The following is a 26,871-nucleotide window of genomic DNA, read 5'->3' on the forward strand; positions in this document are numbered from 1 at the left end:
TTCATTTTCATTATGTGTAAAATACAGAACTTAGTTACTACACTGTATTTCTCAACTTTCTGAGAGAAAAGGAAATATAGTGAGATATGTAGAAATATAGAAATTTTAAAAAAATCAACTCTTAGCCTAGACTTTTTAGTATTAAATTTAAAAAAACAAAAATAAAACTAGATCTGGGGTATTAGTTTTGCTTTTCATTGATTTCTGTGCCCTGTACTTGGACCAGAGAGTGTGGAACAGGCTATTTAATTGAGAGTGAAAGCTTAAAAAAAATTCCAGAGGAGAAAATGACAGGAAAACAATAGACTGCTGTAATTATAAAAACTTTATTTCACTCTTACATTAATTAAATCTTTAGACACACCATGTCATGAACTGGCAATCTAGAAAGAGGACACGGGGATAAAACTGCAAGCTGCAAATGTGACACGGAGCATGGAACAAGACCACATTTAGAAAGGTTCACTTGAGCATCTCAGGACAATGCACACGACAGGAATCTAGTATTGATTTCTTCAGACTGGCTATGTTCAGAACCCAAAGCTTGTGCATGTAAACATCAAAAGAAACATTTTATCACCTTGACAGTTTACAGTTTGCTAAAATTTGACCCTGAAAGCATAAACGTTGCCATCTTGTTTCCTCTGCCAGTGCTTGACCACAGGCTGAAAAGATTGATTCCTTGAAAATATAAAGGATGTTTAAAGGCTATGTTTACCATTGTGAGAGCCGTCAGCAAGACCTTTCAGTGTGTGCATTTCTCAGAGGTGACCACCCAACCATCGTGTACCTACTGAAATTCTGAAAAACTATGTATTGTTCAGGAACACGTTTGAATTTGGTCCTCTATTAAAAGACAATTGCCAAGGTGTTTTACATATTTTTAAATTCATAAGCATGTACACGAAAGAATCACTATAAAGAACGTTGCTTCCTGGTTTATGAATAAAAAGTTTATCCTCTACTTACACTAAAACATACAAAAAATAATCTACAAAAATCGTTTACAATTGATTTTAGCTAAAGAAAAAACTTCCTTCAGAAACAAAAATGACTGTGTGGTATAGTATTTTAGCCATCAAAAAGGAATGTAAGTAACCAATAAATATAATGTGCTTTCTCCATATAGACATATTTACACTTGAGTCTTTGGCTTATGTTATTGTCTAAAAAAAGAACTTTTAATGATCCAGCCATCACTGCACATTAAACGAAAATAAGCCAGTTATATATATTTATATATTTATATAGAGATCTGCTACACTTGGAACATATAAAAAATGAAGTTGACTATGAATTTGCACAGCTTTTCTTTTCTTCTTCCTTTCAAGAGTCAACAGCTTTCATTTTAAACAGTGAGAAAACTGCCACAGAGAAAAAATGAGCCCATGCAAGGTGTGGTGGCTGCTCTACTCAAACCAGGAGAGAAAAGGCTGCGGATTCACTGAACAAAACACTGCAGGTTCCCACTTGAATCTGGATCTCATTAAATATAATTTGTGTGGCACTAAATGTTGGTGCTTTCATACAGTCATAGAAACAAATCAAGTCCTTTTTATTAAGATACACGATTTCATAAGAAAAATACTTTCACCTCTCAAATGTAAAAGCTTCCCACCCCCCACATTAAAATCTTTCTGCACAGGTGTGACAGGGACATCTGCTGCTGGCTGAACAGATGAACTGGGGTCTGGGTGACTGTGCTGTGACAAGCCTCACCCAGCTAAGACGACTCCAGGTATTCCAATGCTACATCATAGCAGAAACGGTACTGCTCCTGCGCAACAGGGAAACAGAAAGGTTGGGAGAAGTTAAGAAACAGTTTGTGGTGAGTCACTGACACACTTTGATTATTCGAGACTTGCAAATTATTTTTTTTTCTACATGTAAGATGAACACCTGGCCATACACACTTTGCACTCATATCTAGTGATGGGTGTTCAAGAAAAAGACATTTCATCTTTGCCCCTTATTTTCTGTCTAATTGTTTTAAATTTCTAGAATTTTTATATGATTTTTCAGCTCATTATTGCAGAGAAGTTTCCAGGCCTGGAAAAACATAGGGAATTACAAAAAGAGCTATAATTCTATTACCAGAAGCAACTGTTGAAATATTACCTTAGTTTATTTGCTTCAGCTTTTACAAGACATGCTTGGCTAAAATAATAATTAGAAGACATATAATTCCATACTTCACAATATAATTTTGTATTTTATTTTCTTTTGTGTAACATTATCATGAATCTTTTTTCATGTTTTCAGTATGCTTTTATTTTCTCTCAGTTTTATATTGCTAAAAAGAATGTGTACGGATACATCTTTCCACATCTCTAACTGCTTCCTTAGGAGAATAAATAAATAAATAAATGATTAAATAAACAATTGCACTTTGCAATTTTAAGTATTTATAGTTGGTCATTTGTAGTTTGTCAGAGTAGAACTTCTGCAAATTTTACAAGAATGGTGAGTGACATTTTGTTTTGAGCCTATTTATACCTAAAATTTCATTCCTGCCGCTTTTCTTTAATGAAAACAACTTGGTAAGCAATACATTTATTGCTTTAAAGTTGACTTTCTTTGAAGTCCATCCATAGCCTTGCTACACTATCAAGAATTTAGGAAAAATTCAGAGCCCATATCATGAATGATGTCTTATAACAAGTTATTCATTAAAAAGGTCCCAAAGGAGTCCAAGAGCCTAAAAATCAGGATGAATTGGAAAGTAACTAAGATATCTAAAATGTAATTATTTCTAAGTATATTTAGAAATTCAGATGTCTCTAATAGTAACCTCAGGTAATAAAATTTTTCCCCAAACTTACCATTCTTAACCTAATTACCAAAGTAAATATGATTTAAATTAGCCTTCCACTGTGCCAAAAGAATCAAAAAGGACTTGGAAGCAGTTACATTATGTTTTTTTCAGATAGTTTCTGTGGGTTTTGTTTACACTCAACATTTCTTTACCAAACTCAACTGGGCTAAACCCCACAAACACTAATTGTTAACTTTGATTAAACAGGACATTTAGTCAGGATTCATGGGATAAGAATGTGAAGGAAAACAGTAATTTACTGCATAGTTGTACAATGACTCAGTTTAACTACAGAATTTTAATTTAAAGAAAAGTCACACTATCAAACTTCAATTGGAAAGAAAAAGTTGGATTCAGAAGCCAAGAGTAGCCCCTTCCTCCAACATGATTGCAGGGGATAGAGGCAGAGTTTACATTTTACAAATCTCAAAACTATAGCGTTTAAAGGTGTAATTTCTACCCAATTTTTCTTGTAAAGAGGTCAGAAAATTCTACCTCAAAAATAAAAAACATCCCTCAAATCCATAGGGTCTCCACCTCAGGTGCCAGTTCCCAGTGAAAACCAGCATCATCTTGTCCCAAGTGGAGCAGAGTAGGCGTGAGAGGACCTGGCAAAGGGTAGAAGTCTGCTAACACTTGTGAAAATGAAACAGCATTAACCTAGCTCTTCTGATTTTTGTCTCAGGAAGCAATGCACCTCTGGTGTGAACAATCCAGGAGCAGGAAGTGGTGAAAATACTTTAAAAGTTTATTGAATTGCTCATTTTAGTTATTTGATCATCTCGATAAATGTAGGGCAGGCAACAATGATGCCTTGGTTTTTCTGGTTTGCTTTTTTGTGAGTATAAACTACACAGCTGCTCCTACCCTGGTCTCATCCTGCAAATTTGCATAACCCACAGACATCTCTCTTCAGAAGTAAAATGTGTTAGAGAGGCAGTGACTTTCTTTCTTACTCTGCATACAGCTTTGCCCAGAGGAAACGCTGCACATACCTACCTACCAGATCTTATTCTGGAAGTTGTATTCTGATTTTATGAACACAGGCGAATTCATGTAACATCATATGACTTGTACTCGGTAGTTGGTAAAAGCTGAATATTGCCAGCAGTGATAGTTTAATCATTTATAATTTGATTGGAAAACAAAGAATCAAGGACAATGACAAAAATAAAATGCAGTTCCCCTTTAAAAACAATGTCTAAACTGGGCATGGCAGTACATGCCTGTAATCCCTGTAACTTCGGAATCTGAGGCAGAAAGGTCATGAATTTGAAGCTAGGCTGGGCTACATAGTGAGTTCAAGGTCAGCCTGTATTATGTGGTGAGATCCTATCTCAAAGGAAAAAAAGGAAGTTTAAGGTGCTGAGGTAACCTGTGTACAGGACCACAGAAAAAATATTTTAACAGTTAACTTATTACACCTTCCGAAAGAAAAATAAGTAAAGAGTACAGTCTAGATAGGATTTTAAAGAACTATTTATCAAAATTTACAAGTATTTATTGACTATAATAGGAAGAAAATCTATATATTCCCCATATTTAGTGAAAACATTTTTCTTCATAATTTACAGTGTTTGTGATATGCAATGAATTTATGTGGATGGAGACAGGAGGTTACTCCACAATTTATCAATTAGGCAGGAAAGTCCTCATGATTCCTTTGCACAGCCCATTCCCTGGGCATGAATGAGGTCAAATCAATGTGTAGATGAGCGACCAACTCATCTCTACCTTCCCTCTCAGGCTAAAGTTCTGTCACTCACCGGGGCCTCCACCATGTTTGGCTTGCTGTTCCGCAACGTCTTTACAGCATGGAAAACATCAACTACATTCTGTCGTTTCACCATTTCAACAACAATGCCAATGGCACAGAACATGCCACTCCGCCCACCACCATTTCTGAAAGCAAAAGAAAGCAAAGATATTTCAGCAGTTCAGGGAGGCCATATCGCACCATCACAGGTGTCTGAAGAACAAAAACACTATCTTTTTTATTTTTCTTCATGTGCGTGTTAATTTTGCTTTTTATGTGTGAATATATTTCTACAGGGCACAAAATAAGAAAAAAGGAGGAGGTTAGTTTATAGTAGTTTATACTACTGTAAGGCATAGGCATAGATAGGCTTAGATTCCTGCAGCCTGGAAAACTAAGATTCCAATATACTTGAAGAGACGAAGTGCATAGTCATGTCCAAAAGAGTTTAAATTATACAATAATTACTGTTATGGTTTGTGTCTGTGTGTCCCCCCAAAGCCTCATGCAGTCATGGGGCAGGCTTTTAGAGTTTGACGGATTATGGGTATGAGAGCTACACCCGCCCTGGGGTGGATGGTTTACATATGTAAGGGAGAGGAAGAGGCTGCTTGCGGCCATCCCTCCCTTTTGTGTTTTTGTTGTTGCTTTTGCTGTGTTCTGCTGCCATGAGCTGTAGCCCTCTGCCATGTGCCACTCTGCCTTATAACCTGCCAAGGATGGGCTAAAACCTCCACAAACTGTAAGCAAAATAAACCTTTCCTTCCTTAATTTTGGGCATCAAGTATTTTGTCCCAGCAACGAGAGAAAAGTAACCAAGACAATTATACAACAATATGTAGTACAACCATTAAACTTAGTGGTTCACTATACATGAGACAGGTGTTCCATTTGAAAATAATACTTAGGAGAGGTGTGCAAAGGTTGAGTCCAAAGCTAATAAGCAAAGAGCCCCAGCCCAGGGCCACGCCCGCTTACTCACAGGCAGTGGATGATCGTCCGGCCTTCCCCTTCCTCACACTCCTCTTGCCATTTCTCCACTTGCAGTATCAGTTTCAAAAATGACCTTTTGGAGCCCGGCACTTCTCGATGAGAAGCCCACCCTAGGTACTGAAACTGCTGCACCATCAGATAACCTTCCTGTGGCTGTGGAGGGAAGAGGACTTTTATTTGACTAAGCTGGGACTGGAACTTGGACTAAACAGTAAAAGGTACACGCAATTTACATTTTAAAATGAAATTTACATTGGTCTGAGTCTAGTTGATTTGAGTCCTAAGTATACATAAGCCAAGAGGAAAACTTTCCAAGTTCCTGCGATAAGAAACAGACCCACTGCCCTGTACCTGCTTCTCCCTCAGACCCCAAATCCAGCTACCAGTTCCTGTGACTATGCATCTTAATTTTCAAATTATCTTTTCTTTATTGCCACTGCCAATCAAAGTTAGGATAACTATGTCCAAATTGATCTCCGTGAATAAACATTGATCTTTTCCCAATCTATTCTGACTGTAAGCATCACGATTATTTCAAAAGGCAGACATAATCTTGTCATTCCCTGATTTAATGGCATCCAGAAGACTTTAGCGTAAAACTTAAATCTCTCCTATGAATTCAAAATCCTTTCGTGATCTGGCACCAACTCCTTCCCCAAGCTTTTTTCATTCTGATACCATGCTTGGGTTCCAGATGCACTGCTCTCTTTTAATCCACTTGTCAAGTCACTCCTTGCATTGGAAACTGCAGAGACTGTAACATTTCTCTTTTGCCCTGAAAACTTCCTTGCTTGCCATTCTCAGTCCAAGCAGAGTGATCAACTTGACCCAGATTTTCCATTTTTGCTTTTGCCCTGAAATTCATGTGCCCTGGGAAGCTGTCTCTGTTCGGCAAACCAACATGGCTGGTTACCTCACCCCTAACTAAGACCTACTGATTCTTCCAGTTTTGGTTTAGATGCCATTCTCTTAGAGAAGTCCTCTCTGGTCATGAAGCTATGCCTGATTATCCATTAAATAATCTGTATTCTGTGCTTTTTCTTTGTCATGTGTATGTCAACCATATTAGTCAATAAATGATTATACAATCAATCCTTTAATAATTATCTTCTTTGAGGAAATATACATTCCTTCATGATAAAAATCTTTTTCTCTCTATACTTTGTATCACAAGAACCTTGTGCAACACTTTCTAAATAGTGGAATTGTTGAAAGGACTAAAAATCTTAAATCCACCATAGAAAAATATAAGGGGGATTATGCAATATATTGAGTAAGCCATAACATGAGATCTTAAATTGTACATAGCAATGGCTTATGCATCTTTTGGTAAGGACACAGTCCTACTATAATATTCAACTTGTCACTTATATATCCTAAATATTTGATAAAGTGAATGATACTTTATCATTGTGTATTTGTACACAAATAAATACACAAACAAATACACAAATACACATGATAAAAAATGTAACACAGATTTCTGATCATGTTCCTAGAATATTTTCCCTTTAAATAGCCTCAATTCACAGATGAGATTTACTTTCTTAGTTCAGCAGCTATGGTATCTTAGCTAAAATATTACTTAGAACCATAATGTAACAGATGTGCAGACATAATGAGATTCCATTTAAATTAACATCTAAGATATGCATGAATATTATGACATGATTGAAGTTATCCTTTTTTCTCCACTGAAATGAGCAATAGAATTGGATATGATTTTATCCCCTGCTCATAGTTACATACATATAGACTAATTAACAAGACATACATATAGTCATTTTAATAGGAGAAGCTCTGACACAGGACAATCCCACACACTTAAAATAATGTATGTACACAGAGCTGCCGCTTTATAAAACAAATCACTTTTCCTTATTAAAAAGCACAATTCCATGGAGATTACTAATGTTTTCTTTTCAAGTTCCCCTCTGGCTGGTTACATAATCTAAATAGTTTTCATTGGTAAGTTTTTTTTGGAAGGCAAGACCCTTAAACTTGCTGTCATTTTGTGCAATGCACATGAATAGTCAGGAAAACAGACACCAGAGGGACACAGTTGGTACTTAGCTGCAGGGAAAATACAGAGAGAGAGCAACACGGGTTCTCTCCTTAAGTCTAGGCAGAGCCAGATGCTGAAACTCTTAGACAGATGAGACCATGGGTCAGAGGAGAATCTGCAATGGCTGGGATTTACCTTTGTCTCCAGGCTGGATTTTTCTCTTGTACACAGGACATGGAACTCTCTTGTAATAACTGATCTGACATCTCGCTTCCTCCTAGGGTAAAGCTTCTCTGTCACCATTATTACTATGTTCTTATCTTTCATTTGCACGCCTCTTCAGGGCTGGATGTCAATATTAATAAGACACGCAGTCATTTCCACCTAAGTGCACTTATGCTCAGGGATTGGGCCCAGACTATTGAGCCAGATGGATTTACTGCACCTGACTCTGGACTTCTAGATCGAATTCCTGAGTCTTAGAACTGACCAGAAAATGTAGCTTTCAGCATTTCTAACTTCCTGTATTTGAAATGCATTTTTGTACTACAGAATAAGATGATTACTATCTTTGGGATGGATTACACAGTGTTTATTAATTCTTCTCTCCTTGCTGTCTGATGAAATTATATACCACTGCGATGATGGTCTGTGTCCTGAAGCACCTCAGAATCACCCAATAAAGACTTACTCTGGTTAGGTTGCATATCCTAAAAATCCGGTTGATGACATCACAATCCATTGAACATGACATGCATTCCACTTGGATGGGGCCATAGCGCAGCATTCCTTCTTCTGGCCAGTATTGAGGGCAGCCCTGAAAGACGAATGTTTTGAAAGACAAGAGATGATCATTTTTCTCTAATTTAGGTACTAGAAAGCAGAAACTAACATTTCATTGTTATTTTATTAAGTTGTATACAAATGCACAGAAGCATCCCATGAGTATTAACCTGGGACAAGTCGACTTCATTTAACATCACGATGGAGGTACAGCCATAATCGTACACTAATCTCCAGAAGTCTTTCACAGTGTTTGGCAGCGGGTATTGTGTGACGATGAAAGCGGCTGGTTGCCTATAGCTCTGTGAAGAAATGAGATAGACGGAGAAGCATAAGAACTTAAAACGCACGATTAGTTGTTAAAATAGATTCTATACACTTTGATGGAGGACCAGGAAGACGGGGGAGCTTCACATGCAGATGGAGATGGAACCGGGGCACTGGCAGGCCGTGCTGTCATGGAGGTGAGTCACAGTGAGGAGTGAGTCAGTCTGCCGGGAAGACAGCGGTGTCCCCAAGTAAAGATTTGAATTCTCACTTCACTGAGAAGCATATATAGGGAAAAGTCAAAAGAAGAAGCTAAGGAACTTCTTGAGGGTAAGATCCTCCAAGAGTTACTGTTGGGCTATTTCAGTTTCACAGAGGTGATGAGTTCTGAAAGGCTGAAGCAAAGTGAGTAAAAGTCCCTGGTACATCTGTCACTCAATGGTGTGTGCGTGTGTGTGTGTGTATGTGTGTGCGCGCGCACACACACGCGCGCGCGAGTACGACACTTCTGAGAGAAGCGTAAGTACACCAGGCTCTCCTGCTTTTATATAATGCGGGTGTTATCTATGCATTTTGTAGTAGGCAATTCACTTTCCATGGTTCCTTGGGCATTTCTCATGCACACCAAGGATTAGAAGGACAGTTTTAATTATTTAAAATTCTCAAGTGCTCCAGAGTCAATGCACAGCACAGCTGGCCCCACATAAAGGAGTGATTCTACCTTGTTTATCAAGTGACCCTTGACTAGGTCACAGTACATTATCTTTTTCCACAGAAGAGGGTAGCGATGTTTATCTGCCCTGGGCATTCTGTCATTCCGCAGATGCATAATGTACACTAAAATCTAATTATAGTTTTCTAAAAATAATTGAAGCCAATGGCAAGAGTCTGGGCACAGGAAGGATGGAGCTTTTCATTTGCATGTGCCTTGAGATTATTCACCAGAAGTACAAAAATGAGCAAAGTTGCTGGTTAAAGGGAATGTTAGCAGTAGAATGTGGGAGTTTTTAAATTTCTACTCCATACCAAGCTACTAATTTGTGGAGGATGATGTCTGACTTCTAATTTCTGCTTTCTCTGGTTGCATACGTGAAAGAGCAAAAGCCAGAAATGAAAGGCGACGAACTGCTTGAAAGGGTTCTGAGACCGATAGAGTTCTTGCTCCTTCCCAGTGTAAGATGTCCAAAGACATAATTTAACATTCTCTTTGTATGCTGTTCTGTTTATGGGTTACTAACACACAGAGGATTCTGGAAGCACCCATAGCTGATGAAAATTGGAATGGTGCAAGATAGTCCCTTCCAATGATGAATATATTGGCACAGCTGCCCTAGTTACTTTTAAATACTCTCTGTTAACTCATAGCAAATAAAATAAGTTAGCTGCAAATTATTGAACTGTACTATGGCACAGATATAAATTTCCCAAATTAACATGACTTTGGTAGGGCATAGCCTCCAATGCTCTTTAAAATGAATTGCCAGTGATATTCAAAATAAGTAAGGAATGACTTTTTCTGTAAATAATTTAGATGAAAAAATATAACCTGCAGTATCCCGTACAAATACAATTGGCAATTACCTTTCAAACTAGAAGCAAAGTTACAAAATTATTGTTCCTAAGAATTTCTGTAGGGGAAATCTAAAATTGCTCTCCAAAATTATATATGTGGTAGTACTTCAGTAAATTTTCTGCTTTTCCCTTCTAGCTCACTTTTAATTTCCTAGAACAGAAAGCCAGCCAGTGTGGAGTTGCATTATTTGAATTGCACGGCACTGTGCTCTAACAGAGAAGGCAGTCTCTTACATCCATAAGCGCAGCATTGATGTAGTTACTGCTCTCCCCATCAATCGTAATTAAAAAAGGCAGACATCTGTCAGGTGGCAGCATGTCCATGAAACGGTTCTTGTCATGGTTCCTTGGCAGGCAGGCTATACTGCAGTCTTCGGCTTGCAGTCGAGGGGTGACTGAATTCAGGGTCTACAAAGAAAAAGGAACCCAAGTTAAAAGACAGTGATGCATTTAATAACGCAACAAGGACACATCAAATATTTAGGGGGCCAATGAGCAAGTGAAGGATTTGTTTGAGACAGTGGCACTTACCCCCATGCCAAGCTGATAGACTTTTTTTAGTTAAAGCTAACGAGGCCTGAGACATGACAGAGAAACAAGAAAACATTGTGTAATGTGCCTCTTCTTGAAAGGGGAAGCTAACCAAGCCAGGTACCCAGAAACGGCATTGCTTAACCAAAGAAAATATCACCAATGTGGTCCATGATGACAATGGCCTGCAATGTTGGATACTTTATCATTTATAATCACATTTTCGCATATGATAAATGAAACTATACCAGGGAGCAATGGGCAGAGGATTAGAATCGAAGTATTACTTCCCTAGCACTAACCTTGACTTCACCGTTACCCACTTTAAGAAATTCTTTTTTAAAGGCAACAAACATATTTGGCACTATTTAGAGACAAAGTTTAGTACAAATTTCAGCTATTATTATTAATGTGCTTGATCTCACAGAAGGTCAAAATTCACAAGGCTACATTTTAAAAAAATTATAAATATACACAAATGATCACCACATTTGACTTTTGTAATACATTTTCTTCATACTCTTCTCTGAGTATGAACTCATTTGCCCTTCAGGATATAGCAGATATGAGCTCATTAATACAAAAGTGACTCCATAATATGTATAATGAGAGAGACAGATATTATATTATACTTGAAATAGGGTCAAAGGGTACAAATTTAACACAAAAGACCTTTCTTAAAAGAATTATTAATGCCCAGAATGAACTGTGATGTCATAAAAAAAAAACCAAAAAAACCTTAGAAATCGTCACCTGGAATTCATCTTTGAGATGTGAAGAGTTAGTCTGGGAATCTATTCTGATCATATCAAAATAGGCAGCTTTAAATTCGCAGACAGGTATGGCAGTTTCTCCACATAAGCATGCTTCTAAAATGGCATCATGAATAAAAATGTACTGCTCCTATTAAAGAAGGAAAAAAGTTGATACTATTTCAATACAACTTTTCTGTTGAAGGTAGACGACATAGAAAATCTTATCTATGTGCAGCTGTTCATAAAAATCCCCCAAGTTTCCTATATGACTTGTGCTGATTTTGATTATATATGAAAACTACTGTTTTTGGAAGGCAAAAAAAAAAAAAAAAAAAGGAAAAGAAAAGAAATAGTTCAGTAGCGGTAAATCAGCGTACTTCTGTCTGGACCATATTGATTCTCCGGGATCGTAAGGCTTTGACACAGTTGTAGATGTCAACCACACCCTCTCTTTCTGCCATGTCCAGCATGATATCAATCACAATGTAACAGCCAGTTCTTCCAGCACCAGCACTGTGGAAAACATTAAATTGCAAGAATGTAAGAAATGTTTGTTTGTGGAAGCTTCAATATCTGTTCCACTTTCAGATACACACAATCAAACTGACCTGACAAAACACATAATTTGTACGTGCTGTGTAGGATCTGATTAATTCACCAATAGCTTCACGTGGAGTATGAATTAAAGATGGGAACAAGAGCCACAAATTATTCCCCAACTCAAAATAGTGTATCTATGTCATTCAGGTTCCACACTGCTCTTCCAGTCTTTAGTTTACATACATTTAGTATGAAGCTTGTAAACTCATGGCGTGGAACAAGCAGTGCATTCACACGCTAAAGCTCTTATGGTTGATGCACTGTGTCAACTTGAGAAATTTAGAAGGTTAACCATGGGACTCCTTGTATTGTATCTTGGCTATCAGCCCATGCCCACACCATCTCTGTGACTCTCACATTGACACAATGTATCAATCATAACAAAAGCCTAACTCCAACCTGAAAAATTTTCACAATCAGTGCTTACTTTGGCAGCACATATACTAAACGTTTTCACAATCTTCTCATTATGGGTCCTTGGACAGTGATGCCAGAACGGCCCCTCATGGCCTCAGGGGCTCTGAGGCAAACACCAAGATAAAAGAACACTCATTCCAAAGCTTTTAAATGAGACAACAAGGGGTCACAGTTCACAGGACATGCTAACAGGTGGGAAGGTGGGAAAGGAGAGGATGGCTAGCTATCAAAGAGGAGCAGCTTGACTGCAGAAAGAGCATTGGCATCAAGATCTGCAGGGAAAATCAAAACAAAATGGTAATGCAGAAGATGGTTCCCAGCAGGACCCAGCAATAGCCACTATCTTAGTGTATTTTATTCAAAAACTAAATCATAGTATTCTTTATTATTTGACCCATTGGAAATGCTCCTCCAATTTCATATGTAACAGTTAATGGAAAAGAAATCAAGATGAAGAGTTTTTGTTTTGTTTTGGTGAGGCACAGAATTCATTGTGTAGTCAGCTTCTTCCTTTCCATAAATCCAGAGATGTTTGAGTTTAAGTAGAAATTGACATTTGTTTCAAGAGGGTGTCTGGGAATCCCAGAGCACTTATAAAGCAAGTAATTCTTAAGAAAGTAAACCTCTGTGATAAATCAAGAAGTTCCTGAATTGAAAACCCTTTTATCTCATTTTCTAGAGGCTTAGATGACCCAATAGCTATTTCTTTGTGATTGAGATTTGGTCACTTCTCTTAAAACGCTCTGTTCTTTTAGGAATTTCTGCAAGAGATATTGTGTCTCTCTTTCTTTCTTTTCTCCCCTCCCATCTTCTCGATCCTTCTTCCCAGGGCTTGAGACAGGGCAGCAATTGAAGCGTGCATCAGATTTCTTGAGCAGAAAGATTTTTTCCTTAGGAGTGCACAGTATCTGATCCTATGGGATGCCTTATCTGTTCCAATCGCCATTGTTTTTACTTCCTTTTATCCAAGACCATTTAAATCCTGAAAAGGTGTATTGGGGGAGGGGGCGAAGTGCTTAGGAACAACCTATTATGTAGCGTGGAGGGGACATTTGAGAATGCATACAGCATTTAGAAAAGCTTTTCAGATTCAGAACTTATTTTTCTGGTCACATCTTAAAATGAGCCCATGTAATTTGCTTTTAGTGTCTCACAGTGCTTGTTTTAAGAGAAATTTCTAATCAGAAGAAGTGTGGATATAATGTTCGCGTCTCTTGGCATGTATTCACTGTATTTCACTGATGTACTTTTCAAGGTCCTCTGATGGATGATGTGTTGAAAAAAAAATGTAAAGTAGCTGTTTTGCAGTGCAAATTCTTGCAATTTAGGCCATTTAGCAACTCTGTATGTCTCATATTTAGCTTTAAAAGCTGGGATTCTAGGGAGAATTTACTAGATTGGCAAGAAACCTCTGTTTTAACCTATCATTCCATACAATATGGGATTTGCAAAAGTGATTTAAAAACGCCCCAAAACGCAGATGTTGTCACTAAAAGGCAGAGTTTTCTACACTTGTAATTGTGGATGGCACCACATACACTGGGAAGAATGTATGTATTTCTTAAATTTCTGTTTTATATCCTACTTAAAGCTAACTTTCATTGCTGTTTTATATTCCCTGTAACACACAAGAGCTACAACTTTGTAGGCACATGTTGGTTTTTGTGCAAAGCTTGTTTTTGACTCTCTTTTAAAAAAAAAACCCTGATTGCCAGGCATGGTGATGAATGCCTGTAATCCTAGCACTCGGGAGGCTGAGGCAGAAAGATTGCCTTAAGTTCAAGGCCAGCCTGAACTACATAGGGAGAGCCTGTCTCAAAAAACAAAACGAGCAAACAAGACCCCAGAAAGCTGACTGCATACAGGCAATGGTGTTTGGACCACCCTCACCTGCAGTGCACGACGATAGGGCCTGCGCTGGGAGGGTTGGATAACTTGACTCTCCGGATGAAGGAAAGAAGGCCAGTGGCATGGTACGGCACCCCGTGGTCCGGCCAGCCCGTGAAGTGGAACTGCTTCACTTCACGGATTTCGTTGTATCCCCTCTGTACAAAGATGGAAACAAGTGCTTTCAAAAGGACAAAGTAAACCCATTTAATGTAACGATGGGTACTAAATCAGACCATCAGCGCTAACTATTACAATTTACCAAAGATCAGATTTTTTTTTTAAAAGGATGCTAGCTTAACATCGCCTAGATGCTTCTTTTTGTTGTCCCACAATTGCCACCAAAGAGAGAAAATTAGAAGTTCTGTAAGTCTGTAAATTCTATCAGTCTGGGTAAATTTTATTTACCTGACAGCTTGCTTGTTTGTTACTGGGCAGGATAACACATAAAAGTATTAAGGGGGAAAGGAGGAAATACAAGAGCCTAAATGCTGCCCGGTTGACCCAAGGCGTCGTGCTCACCGCTGTTCTATGAACAAAGACTGCCAGCTTCTCACCGCACCGAGAGATCTCAATGCCTTGCTTATCCATGTTGAAAATGGCTTTGCAGCGCGGCACAGAGAGATTTTCCAGGACGCTGGTACTCTAGATTGGTTTGTGAAAATGTACAGACAGCTAACCTGTACGCTGGGTAAACTGATTCTCTTAGCTCTGGGAAACAGTTCAGTGCATGAGGATTATTCATAGTTAACAAAAGTATAAAATGAAAGAAATGAAGCATTCGCTCTTGTGCATCTACCCTATCAGGTTCATCTGAAAGGACCTTATAAATGTGCAGCGCAAAGCTTTCCTTCTCCTTCTCGTGAAAAGAAGTCTGGAGAATGGGGTCGCACAGCGTGCAGAGCATAAGGGAAATCCTGAAAAATTTATTTTTAAGAGTGCACATTTGTGGCAAAAGAAAAACAAATCCACTCTAAACCCCGTAGTTGTAGCTCCACTGGGGACTACGCCTTCCATCAGAAAAGGCAAAGACGTTACATGAAATAAATAAACCACACAGAGCAAAGACAAATTATTGTAGTCATATAAATCAATATCCCCACACGCTTGCAAGACACTGATCCTGTGTTACCATTCGCTCAGTTCTAGTTCCGAGTGCATAATACGTGGCCAAAGCAGGGCTCGACAAACAATTGTAATCATCACAGGACAAACATACAAAGTCACACTGATGGGGGCTGGGGATTTAGTTCAGCGGCAAAGCGCCTGCCTGGCAAGCGCAAGGTCGTGAGTTCAGTTCCCGGTACGGGAGAAAAACCAAAAAAAACCACCAAAAACCAAAAAAAAAAAACCCCAAAATCACACTGATGGAAAAAACACCTTTCTTGCTGACTTCTCAAGTTAGTTCTAGGGAGGAAAACTCCTAGGTATTCTCAGGTCTAATTTTAGATAATCGTTTTACCTCCTTAGAAACATGGTGACCAGAGTGCTTGGACAGCCCTGACTTCCTTCTTTGTGTCACATGCATAAGACTTGCTTTTCTAAGTCATTTTTAAAAAATCTGATGGTAAATGTTCTATCATTCTTTTCACTTAAAATTTCCTGAGTGCTAACAAAATGTGGTTCCCTCCTCCCAATAAAATAACTGTTTTTCAGCTCTGAATAGTAAACAAAAATTAAAAATAAAAATTCCATGATATTTCAATCAGAATTGTATTAAATCCATATAGTGTTATTAATATCAAGTCATATGTCCTGTCATATGTTTTGTTTTATAAAACTAATCCTGTCATATGTTTTGCTTTATTCAACTAATACTTGTGGCTTGTAAAATACAATCAAATTTTGTACTATTTATTATTCTGAAATAATTTTAATGTCTCTTTTTGTTTATTGCTGATATAAGGAAAAGGTATGATTTAAGAATATTTATGTTGAATTAGTCATTTAAATGAATGTGGACTAGTTTCATTATTTAAAATATTATATCTAGTTTTCTTGGTATGAAATACTTTCATCTTAAAATAACTGTCTTTTGCAATTGTTATGGTGTGTTCCTCTTGCTGAAGTCATTTGTTAAAATTTCCAAATAATGTTGAATACTAGTGAGAATGACTTTCGTTTTTTCTAATGATAGTAGGAATAAGCGCTTTTTTTTTTTTTTTTTTTTTTTTTAGGAATAAGAGCTTTTAAGTTGGTTTACTATAATAAACTATCATTGTTGAGTTGTCTTTATCAAGTTTAGGAAGTCCGTTTACTTTGCTAATTAAAGTATTACTACAGATGTCTTTGAAATAAAATTAATTACGTGAAGCTGTTAATAAAATCATATAATTTTGCTCCTTTAACATGGTAACATAATGAAATGTCCTGTTAGATTTCCCACCACAGCTGAAATATCTGTGGATTCTTAGAGAGAAAAACAGAACTGTGATAGATCATGTGATATTTCACTCAAAGTTGGATTAAAGCATTCAGTATTTTATTTTGAAAATTTCTTATGTGGAAATGAAATTGGTCCGCAGCATGTGCATGTGCCTGAGAAAGACAGAGGGACAGGGTGAGCCAGGCAGGGACAACGACTTATCGCAGGATGTGGTTCAGAGACAGCACCAGCCTGAGGGAGCTATCCAAATCTATCTTTGTGCATCTTATCAGCATTATGCTAGCTTTCCAAATATATTTTGTTGATTTTAATGATTTTCCATAGCTGAAATAGTTTGAATAACACAGGCATTGGCTATTATTTCAGAAGATAAAGGGACCTCACCTACAAAGTCATAGTACAATTTTAATGGTAAATTTAACACTCATTCTATTTTCTTCTACATATTTTCAGATTTCTAACTCTTTTTGCTCCACATTTTGGAAAGTATGATTTGCTAGGAAATGAGTGCCTCTACAGTGAAATCTAGGTCTAAGTTCATACTTAATAATTTTTTATAACTTTTCTACTCTAGTACATATAGCTGTAATTATATCTTTTTTATGTTTTTCAATATAATATACTTTACACAATATTATACCTTTCCATTGTATCATATTTAGAATCCACAATGAATTAATTACTTCATTGATCTTTGCAAGGATACAGTTTTAATTTATCTTTTCAAATTGTTGGTATTTCTCTTTTATATTTAATTTTCCTTGGTTATATTCCATTGATATTTGTAAAACTTTATAACTTTTCAAGATTTTTAATGGTCTTTCAAAAATAGAAACATTTTACAAACATAGGTTTTTCTTAAAGGATAACCTGAGGTAGATGTTCGTGTAAATTGCTGATCTATAAAATAGAATTTTAGTTTTGAGGTAATCATTCATTCAAGAATTATTAGGAAAAAGATGCCTAAGAGTTAATCTGTGACAGCACCGCACAGTGATTTGGTGGTGTACTCTACGGGATGACAGGACGCCCTCAACATTTTGTTAATGTACACAGCTTTCCTTTCTGGCTAAGTTCATAATTGCTTTTTATGGCACTGGTATGAATTTAAGAGAATGTGTATTTCCCATTCTCTGTATTTAATAATGAGAGATGGTTATTTAATAAATTTAGTTTAATGGTGCTGGTTTTTGAAATCTCTCTTACTGCTTATTTTGATTTGTGTAAGAAGTTTATACCCATATTCTGCAGTTGTGATATTTATAATTATGTGGCTCCATATAATGCTGGTTGTTATTTAATATTTTCTTTAATTTTTCATGTTGCTAAAATTACCAAGTGTCATTCATAAAGAATGATATTTAGCAATCATTTGCCTATATCCCGTTAACTATTTTGCTGTTATAAAATATTTACATTTATCTATAGCTGTCTGAAAATATAAACAGAGCCATTGTATTAAATAAATGTCCTTTCTTCAAGCTATAATGCTCTTTTTAATTATATATCACTCCTCAAAAATTACACACTATTTTTGTCTACTTTGGTGATTATCTGCTTAAAGCCAAGGGTTTAAAGCAATTTAGCCAACATCAGCAACACGTGAAAATCTTTCAGTACACACATTTGATGAGGATTATTCTTCTAACCATTTTGTTGCTGATTTGAAAGTACAAGACTGTACATCCACATAAGGTCATGCATCTTTGATAGGGATGTTAGCAACTGCCTTTCTTCAGGGATTCTAGTATTTTCTGTTTGTATTAAAACCATGAAGGACACTGATAGTCACAAGTTTCTTGTGTGTGTGCTTTTTAATATTTGTTTTACAAACCAGTTTACACTTCCATGTGCTTCAATCTATGAAGCCGTCTGGCAGTAATATATGGTTCTGCGCCTCAATTCTGTCTACTATATCACACTCTTGTTTGAGTCTTTTCCCTTAAAAATAAAAATCAGATTGTCTTACCCTCAGACTCAAAGCCCTCTCCTGTATCACAAGCTAAAATCATTAGAAGGGCTAAAAAGGCCCTACTTTCCTGGTTCTATGACCTCTCTGATGTCAGTTCACATTTCTTTCCATTTCTTCCTCATCTCTTGACCCCCGGCCTCTTGGGCTTTTCTCCTTGGGAGGGGGAAACTGCAACCACAAGGTCACTAGAATGACTCTGAAACAGTCTTCCCCAGCACAACTGGACACCACCCCTGATCCTTGGTCATGTTGTTTTCTTGACAAGTACTCCTTTGATCATCATTTCAAAAAGAGTGAAGCACTTCCCCTCCCAATTCAATAACATTTTCTATTTCAATTTCCAAATTTTTTTTTTTTTTTAACCACAGTACAGTTCTTTTGTGGTATATTTACTTATTTTATATTTACCGACTCTTTCCCCTCTATAGACAGATGATAACCTCCATGAAAGCAAGGATTTTAACATGTGTCCCAAGGTTAAGAAAACATGCTTGGCCCACAGGAATGCTGACAGAAATATTTGTGGATTGAATTTATTTCATATCATCAAAAGAAAACCTGGCAGGGATTTGAAGAGAAAGACAGTTTCAGTGAACGTGGTTGTAATAGAATTTTTAATACTTACCCTTTCTAGAGTGAATGTCCTTACTACATATTCAGCAAGTGGTTCCATTTCTACACAGGTTACTTTGAAGTCACCGTAAACTTCAGTATCATCAGGCCAATATTTGTAGCACTTAACCTTAATGACACAAAGAGTACATAGCTAGACCTGAACGCAAAATACTCATTAGCCAAGAGGATTTAATTCCAGTGGTTACTCTTTAGGAGACAACTACAACATAATCAGAAATACACATAAATAATAAATAATGCTACACAATAAATAGAAAAACTTTGTACATTCTCATAAAATGATACAAGACTAAAAATGCCAGTAGATCTTAGCACAGAATCAATGCTTATTGTATTATTCAGTGAGATCTTAAATATTTTCGTAGCCATTGAACGTTCAATAGCACTCAAGTGATTGCTGCACTTATAAAGGTTTTCTTTAATAAGCGACTGAATAATGCTCTTGTAAGTGCATTGTGCACTGCATCTCAACTCTGCTTGTGTTTATGATGAAAAAACACGTTCTTTTTCTTACCCGGCCCACTTCCACTAAATTTGTCACCATTACAATGCAGGCAGACTGTTCTTGCCACACCATTCTCCAGAAATCATAGACAGTCTCATGAACGGGACCTATGAAGAAATTAATTTGAATTTTGTAGTTAGTGAGAAGTGTACATAGGATAAACAGCAGAATAGATTAAATGAAAAAGACACTTAAAAAGCTAATACAGAATGTCACTAAGACTATTGAAGGTCGTCTTACATCTAGTCATACTGCAGCAAACCTTGTAAGCATAGACAAGGTTCTTAAAATTTCCTTCTATACTTCTCAAGTCATAAGACGATATCAGTAGTTTCTAGCGCAGTTGAACTTTTCACTAATTGAGTGGAGTGCATCTCTATTTTTTTTTTTTTTTTGGTACCAGGAATTGAACTCACAACCTCACCCTTGCCAGGCAGACGCTGTGCCACTGAGCTATATCCCTAGCCCCTTGGAGTGCATCTCTAAATGCATATGGAAAGCAGAACTCAAGGTACCATCAACCAAACAACATCTATTAGTAATTAAGTAAATGCCCATCATTTATCAACAGTGGATTTTCAGAAATTAGTGAAGAAGCATCCTTATATGTAAGAACACCTCCTAATACTATGGCATATATCATCCCCAAACTGGAAAAGCATGTGCAGGACCATCCTAGTACCATAAAACTAGAAGACTGCCTAAAATAATGGTTACTCTCTCTAAAGAGTATTCAGTTAAACTCAGTTACTCCAAAAACATGTCAAAACACTTAGAAAGGGTCTCTGTCAAAAGGGCAAAGATGGCTTTAGGTTCACTTTTCTGTTGTATACAACAGAGGTATGTTTCTCTTTTGATAGCCGGCAATCAATTTGGAGAGATAAGTGTAAACAATGTTGTTTTGTTTGGATACTTTCATTCCCTGGAGCACCACTGTAAGAAGATCCCCCTACTTCTTACTGTCCACAGTGAATAAACTTACTATATTCCTGCTAGGTCTTTTTTGTCTCAGTCTTGACTTGTCAGAGGATTACAGGGAAACAGTGTAATATCTCATTGTGACAGTGTTGGTCTTGGGAATTATTACACTCCAGGCTTAGCAACTCTGCCGGAGCACAGCCCCTTATACAAGGAGAGCCCTCACATCCATTTCCCCCCAAAATTAGTCCTTCCTCAACCCAGCAGCACGGACTTGTGTTTTGAGGTGGGTGGATACTAAGGATGAAATCACAGAGACTACCAACAGCTTCTCTGCACATTCAATTAAAAATAAATCCATCAAATCTATGTTCCACCCAGATAAAAATTTTGAACTATGCAAATGAGTAAAGATCAGTGTTAGAAAAGCTAATCTTTTCAGTTAATTCAGAAAAATGGAAGAAGAGAGTCATATGGCTGAATAAGCAAAGTTGTTTACTCTGTAACATTTATAAAGACAAATTGATACCTTGGGTTGCAATGTAGTGACTTGGTCTCTGGTAGCCCTAAAATGGGAGAACATTTCAGTCATCATTTTACAATAGGATCACAAATAAATGAATGAAGGCATAAAAGGATGAAGACAATCACCTGTTAAGGTTAAATTATAGTAAAAAGTCCAGAAATGAGTAGTGAACACATAGTTCACTTCTCAAACCTACATTATCTAAAGGATAAACATAAAGCAAAAATTAAATATTCTAAAGGCTCTGATTAGAATAAATATTGTATAATTGAGTTTTGTTTGCTATACAATAACCTCATAGATTTTGTTTGGTTTCACTGAAATGTTTATGCCTTCATGTTAATCTTTAGTCATTCACTGGTAGTAAAATTGTGTTTAAAAATATTAATTCTGGTTTTATCACCCAAAAGTACAACACACTGCATTACAAATGGACAAGGACATATTAGAACCATAAAAAAATGCAGAACATTCCAATGTTAGAGCTGGACAATGCATGTGTGCATCCAATCAAAGTCCTGCTGAGATTCTTTTAGAGAATATCTACATTCTACTACATGTTCAGGAATCCATGAAAACTACTTTGTGTGTGCTGCTAATGCTAAAGTTAATTTGCACACATACACATAAAATTATACACACATATATAGGGAAAAAATTGTTTTTAAAATGCATCCTATCTCAAACAAAAGGATTATTTTCTTCAGTGTCCCAGAAATTTTATGTAAACATTTAGAACTGTTTTAATAAATTATTCCTGAAAAGGAATGTCTGGCTATTTGCTTTCAGATAGCTGGACTGAAAAGAAATCATGATTTGCAAAAATACTAATGGGTTAAGTTTTGAAATCTTGTGTACATTTACCAAAGAGTTTAGTAATACTCATTGGGAAAATTTGTCCACATTTTTGTCTTGCCAACTTAAAGCACATATAAGTGCATATGAACTGAGATCTTGAACCCAAAATTTAATAGCATGTGAATTTCAGTTGCACAGCTTGAAGACTTCTGTTTCTTAATATGCCAACATAGCTTAATGTTTTCTGCAAGCATTTCAAGTCATTTTTAATAAAATATTTACCAATTGCTGAAATTATACTAATATAATAGGAGAGGAAATGATATAATTATTTAGTAATCAGCCAAAATACACTGGGGTCTTTATAAATGTTGGGTAAAATTCTTATTTAGAATACAGTCTTATAGAACAAAATATACCAGTAGTATTATGATAACTCTCTAGTGTATATATCTTAGCAGAAAAGTCAAGTTAAATCAAAAAGGTAAGAACAACTACAAACTTAATCAAAGAAGTGTTTACTTTATCCTAAAGAGTAGACAGCTTAGTTTTCCACGACGACATTTCTGCTGAATTGCAATATGGAATAAGATTATAATCCAAAATTGAATCCATACACTCATATATTATACTTAATACAATAATCCAACTAAATAAATACTTATAATTTACAAAGTAACTTTAAAACGTTGCCTTCCTAAGTGTGATCAAAATTATTTTCTATTTATAGAAGTTAGAAGAAGTTGAACCTTATGGTTCATATTTGCATGTTTAAGTTATGCATTATGCTACAGTACTGAACTTCTACATTTTGCCCTAGAATTATGTCCATTTAGAATCAACTTCAGCACCTCTCTTTTAAGTGTTAAAAATGGCTGAAGCTTAATGGATGCTAAATATGTGCTAGGCATGATCCTAACTGCTCAGTGTGCATTACTTCACTCAATTCTTAGAATAAGGAGATGGGGTTAGCACTATAATAATTAGCCCCCTCTAGAGAGTAGGAAACTGATGCACAGATAGGAAAGTAACATTCCCAAGATCTCCAGTGTGATTTTGAACCAGCTGACATGAGCAAAGAGTCTGTCCTCCTTATATATAATGTAATATCTTGCCTCAACAATATTTTACTTGATAATTACTTTCCCTTACATAATTGATATGCATATATATATATAATTTCATCAAAATTTAATAGTAAATTATCAAAACCAACTTTTCATTTATAAGATTCGATATATATGTGTGATATGGCTATTTTAAAATTGCAATTTAGTAATTCTTTTGCCTGAGTAATTGGCCTTGCAAGCCCAAACCACACCCCACAAAATAGTCTCCTACTTATTTTTAGCATCAGGAGCCAATTTAAAAATTAAATTTCAGAAACACTAATACACATCATACTATCCAGCTTCTCACATATGTTTGGGAAAGGGTAAGAATAAAAGTCAGAAACAGAAATCATCAACAAATAAAACTCGAGTACATAATTGTTGCCAAAATGACCTGTTTTTCTAAACAAGATAAGGGGAAGGAGGTAAAATAGATCTTTACACATGTAAAAGAATTACAAAAAATGAACATAAATATACTGTATGAGACTATTAGGTGAAGCATGCAGAGAGAAGTAGTAGTAAGCATTAGTAATAATTATAAGTAAGAATACTGATATTAAATACTTATAAAAGGGTGCTGTTATTTACATATAGTGGTACTTACATCCCTGTACAGCCAAATCTACAGCCCAAACCAAAGTCAGGTGTGAAAGAAAGCACAACAACATCAGTAAGTACTAGGATGTAGAACAAGGAAATGTGTACAGTTTGTTCTTTATTTAAAAAGCTAGCAATTACTTTACAGGTAATAACAAGAAAACGTTCACCGATATAAGATGATAAAGTGAGCTACTAGCCACATATGGACCAGAAAAGTACTTACATCTATATAGTTGGCATTAATGTAATCTGAAGAAGGATCATCCTCGACAGGTTGCAAAATTACTCTGGAGTGATCGTCTAAAATATTTAAATAATAAGACAAACCTATGAAATTTTTCTCTGTTCTGAGACAATGCCACTGGTAGTAATTTAAAGTAGTTCAGTCTCTAACTCTTCTTCAGACCTGCCCACGCTCCATATACAATTTACCACGGCCAAATTAGTCATTGTAGGGAAATGCATGAACTGTAATGCACTTATTACTTATTACATTCATAGTCTTCTGTGCATACACCTTCGCTTGCTCACATTTACAGTTAGGACGTACAAAGGAAAATCATACCATACAATGAATGTGAGCCTCAAACCTGACCAGAGAACAGAACTGGCATAAATTCTACTTCCGGTTCTTACTTCCGGTTCTTAGGCATGATTTTAAAAGGATGAGATCCCATTTCTCTGTATTTAATAGCCCAAAAAATCTCAGAAGTAGACTGAATTTTGAATTCTCCTCTTTTCTTATGAGAGTCAAGGTTAAGATGTGATGTATTTCAGATACTTGAAAATTATTTAAATTCATGAAAGAGGAAAATAAATAGCTCATTAGAAGTTAAATCATCTACTACTTTCTTTATTGCTCCTGTGGTTTCCAGGGGCAAGGACTTTATTTTTGTCAGGTCCTCGTCAAGAAGCCTTAATCAAGAGGAAGGCCTCAGGAAGGGATAACACGGAACAACTGGTGTCAGCCACAAGTTCCAAGCAGGGAAGAAAGGTATACAGAAAGGATAACATCCAACCCTGAGTGGAACTGCAAGGTGTGCCGGAGCAATTTATAACTGAAAAGATCATTTTCATTTCCTGATATTTTTAGCTGTTTAATAACACCCCCATGCATGTACATACAAATGTCAAAACAAAGAGGGTGTTATCTCTATGCAGTGAAGACTGAGTCAATTTAATTAATGAGAATAAGAACAGCTTCAGAGAATCTGCTAATACCACTCCTGTCTTTAATATTAAATAGATTACTTTATAAACAGATGTGTCACCCTCTAGGATTATCTTAAAATCTAAAATCATACAAGCAGGAATTAAAACTCACTGTATATCTTAGTCACACAATATTTACATTCACCAAGAATTGTATGGGGGAAAAAAAAGAATTGTATGGGAACTTACATGCTATAATGTTTCCATATCGGTTTTTTGCTCTATTTTGATCTTTTTTAGCTACATCCCACGATGCTGACTGACCTTCAAAGAAGCTCTGGGAAAAGAGCAAAAATTAACAAGCACACTGGATTTAATTCTGTTTTCATAAAACGGGTTTATCTGTTCTGAGGTCTAAAATACTAAAAGCCATTTTCTGGGGGAGGCAGGGATTCCTACTGTAGTAACCAAGTTGCATTTTCAAATCTCAGGGCTGGTTTGCTGGGCTCACACTTGTTCATCTTGGATTGGACAGAGTTCAAATGAAGGACAAAAAATAACTCTGAAGAAATAAAAAGGACCTTGAAAGTATTTCACATTTAAGATAGCTCTAACTTTGTAAGATGGAAACAGAAAATAGTATTCTTTTCAAGACATAGTGAATAATAATGCATCAAAAACTGCAAGAACTGTTTCTAATGAGTATCTTTCAAACATACATTCAGTAGTATTTATAACAGAAAAAAACCCACTGCTTCCTTCAGTAATTATTCATTAAATTATGTGCAGTACATCATATTTCGGTTTCTTTGAAGATCATGAAAAGGACCGTCCCTACGACAAGGGACCATATGAAAATTAAAAACTCCCCCTTCCCCAAGAATATGGAAACAGATAAATTTGTTCATTGGTTTAATTACCATATGCACCAACTTAGAAGGTGGGGGAAAGATTTCTTTTTGCAGAAAACCTTAAACTTTGCTCAACACAGGAAATGGGGTCTTCAAAGAGCCCACAGTCTTTGAAGCCAAGTACACAGGAATGCAATGAAGTGAACACAAAGAACAAGTCTGGCAGGATATTCTAATTTTCCCTGCATCTACTTTGTTATCACAACATAGCGCTTCAGCGTATATCTGAAACCAACACTAAAAATTCAAAGACGGGTTTTATTCACCTCCCAAAGAAGTTATTCAAGTAGTTTGTGGATTAAATGTGGAGTTTTAAAGATTTTTTTTTTTTATGTATTTGGATATGCTTCAAAGTTTTTCACCGTAAGTATTGATGGGATTCTTTCACGTTCGGTGTGTTTGTGTGTCCTGAGGTGAGGTTAAGGTAGGGGATGGACAAGCTTCCATGCCTCAGACTAACATTTCTCAGCAAGTGCAGGGTGACGTAGGAACCTTTCCCTTTTTGCCACACTGTGTTTATTGGAGTGCTCTGTTGAAATCACTTCCTTTGGAAGATAAATCCTGGTACTTTGGGGTGAGTAGGAAGGGGAAGTAGGTTGGAAGAATCCCCACACCCTTCTCTTGGCTTCTTACTGTTTCTGCGGTTTGCAGGGAGCACTTTTCATTTCTGCCACCCTCAACCAGTCTACACCAAGGTGAACCTGAGACTGGCAAGTGGTACACTGAAGAGAGCAGATTCATTCTCCTCACCCCGAGAATCAGGAAGCAAAGAGACAGAAACACCTGGTACTTAAGTAAGGAAACGATATTCAAATGATAGGAAGTGCCGTGGTACAATGGAACTCCAGTCTTGCCAACTGATTTTTTAATAGGAAAATGTAAGGAGCATGTAACAAAGTGTTTTTAATACCCAGCAAATAAATTATGGAACCTAACATTAAAGTTCTTATAAGGAGTGCAGATCCAGATCT

General features: G+C 36.5%; 1 protein-coding gene and 1 long non-coding RNA gene across 3 annotated transcripts in view; one reads left to right on the top strand and one right to left on the bottom strand.

The window, feature by feature from the left end:
* Positions 1–307: 307 nt before the first annotated feature.
* The window catches only part of Ptprk (protein tyrosine phosphatase, receptor type, K), a 395,867-nt gene continuing 369,303 nt past the window's right edge, over positions 308–26,871 (bottom strand). The window contains exons 16-30 of the mRNA XM_013516643.1: positions 25,239–25,326; positions 24,061–24,137; positions 23,842–23,859; positions 21,328–21,364; positions 19,890–19,987; positions 19,365–19,481; positions 14,385–14,539; positions 11,855–11,990; positions 11,476–11,625; positions 10,426–10,599; positions 8,523–8,654; positions 8,261–8,386; positions 5,554–5,717; positions 4,582–4,717; positions 308–1,777 (exon numbers count right to left, since the gene is read on the bottom strand). Of these exons, the coding sequence (XP_013372097.1) occupies positions 1,724–1,777; positions 4,582–4,717; positions 5,554–5,717; positions 8,261–8,386; positions 8,523–8,654; positions 10,426–10,599; positions 11,476–11,625; positions 11,855–11,990; positions 14,385–14,539; positions 19,365–19,481; positions 19,890–19,987; positions 21,328–21,364; positions 23,842–23,859; positions 24,061–24,137; positions 25,239–25,326 (1,662 nt within the window). The 3' untranslated portion in view covers positions 308–1,723. The remainder of the gene's footprint in view (positions 1,778–4,581; positions 4,718–5,553; positions 5,718–8,260; positions 8,387–8,522; positions 8,655–10,425; positions 10,600–11,475; positions 11,626–11,854; positions 11,991–14,384; positions 14,540–19,364; positions 19,482–19,889; positions 19,988–21,327; positions 21,365–23,841; positions 23,860–24,060; positions 24,138–25,238; positions 25,327–26,871) is intronic.
* LOC102012357 overlaps positions 8,661–26,871 on the top strand; it is a 33,117-nt gene continuing 14,906 nt past the window's right edge. For both annotated transcript variants that reach the window (XR_261779.1, XR_261780.1), the window contains exon 1: positions 8,661–8,816. This is a non-coding gene — a long non-coding RNA (uncharacterized LOC102012357). The remainder of the gene's footprint in view (positions 8,817–26,871) is intronic.

This window comes from Chinchilla lanigera, unplaced genomic scaffold, assembly GCF_000276665.1.
Source record: "Chinchilla lanigera isolate Chin_1 unplaced genomic scaffold, ChiLan1.0 scaffold00035, whole genome shotgun sequence".
In the NCBI taxonomy this organism is placed as follows: Eukaryota; Metazoa; Chordata; class Mammalia; order Rodentia; family Chinchillidae; genus Chinchilla; species Chinchilla lanigera.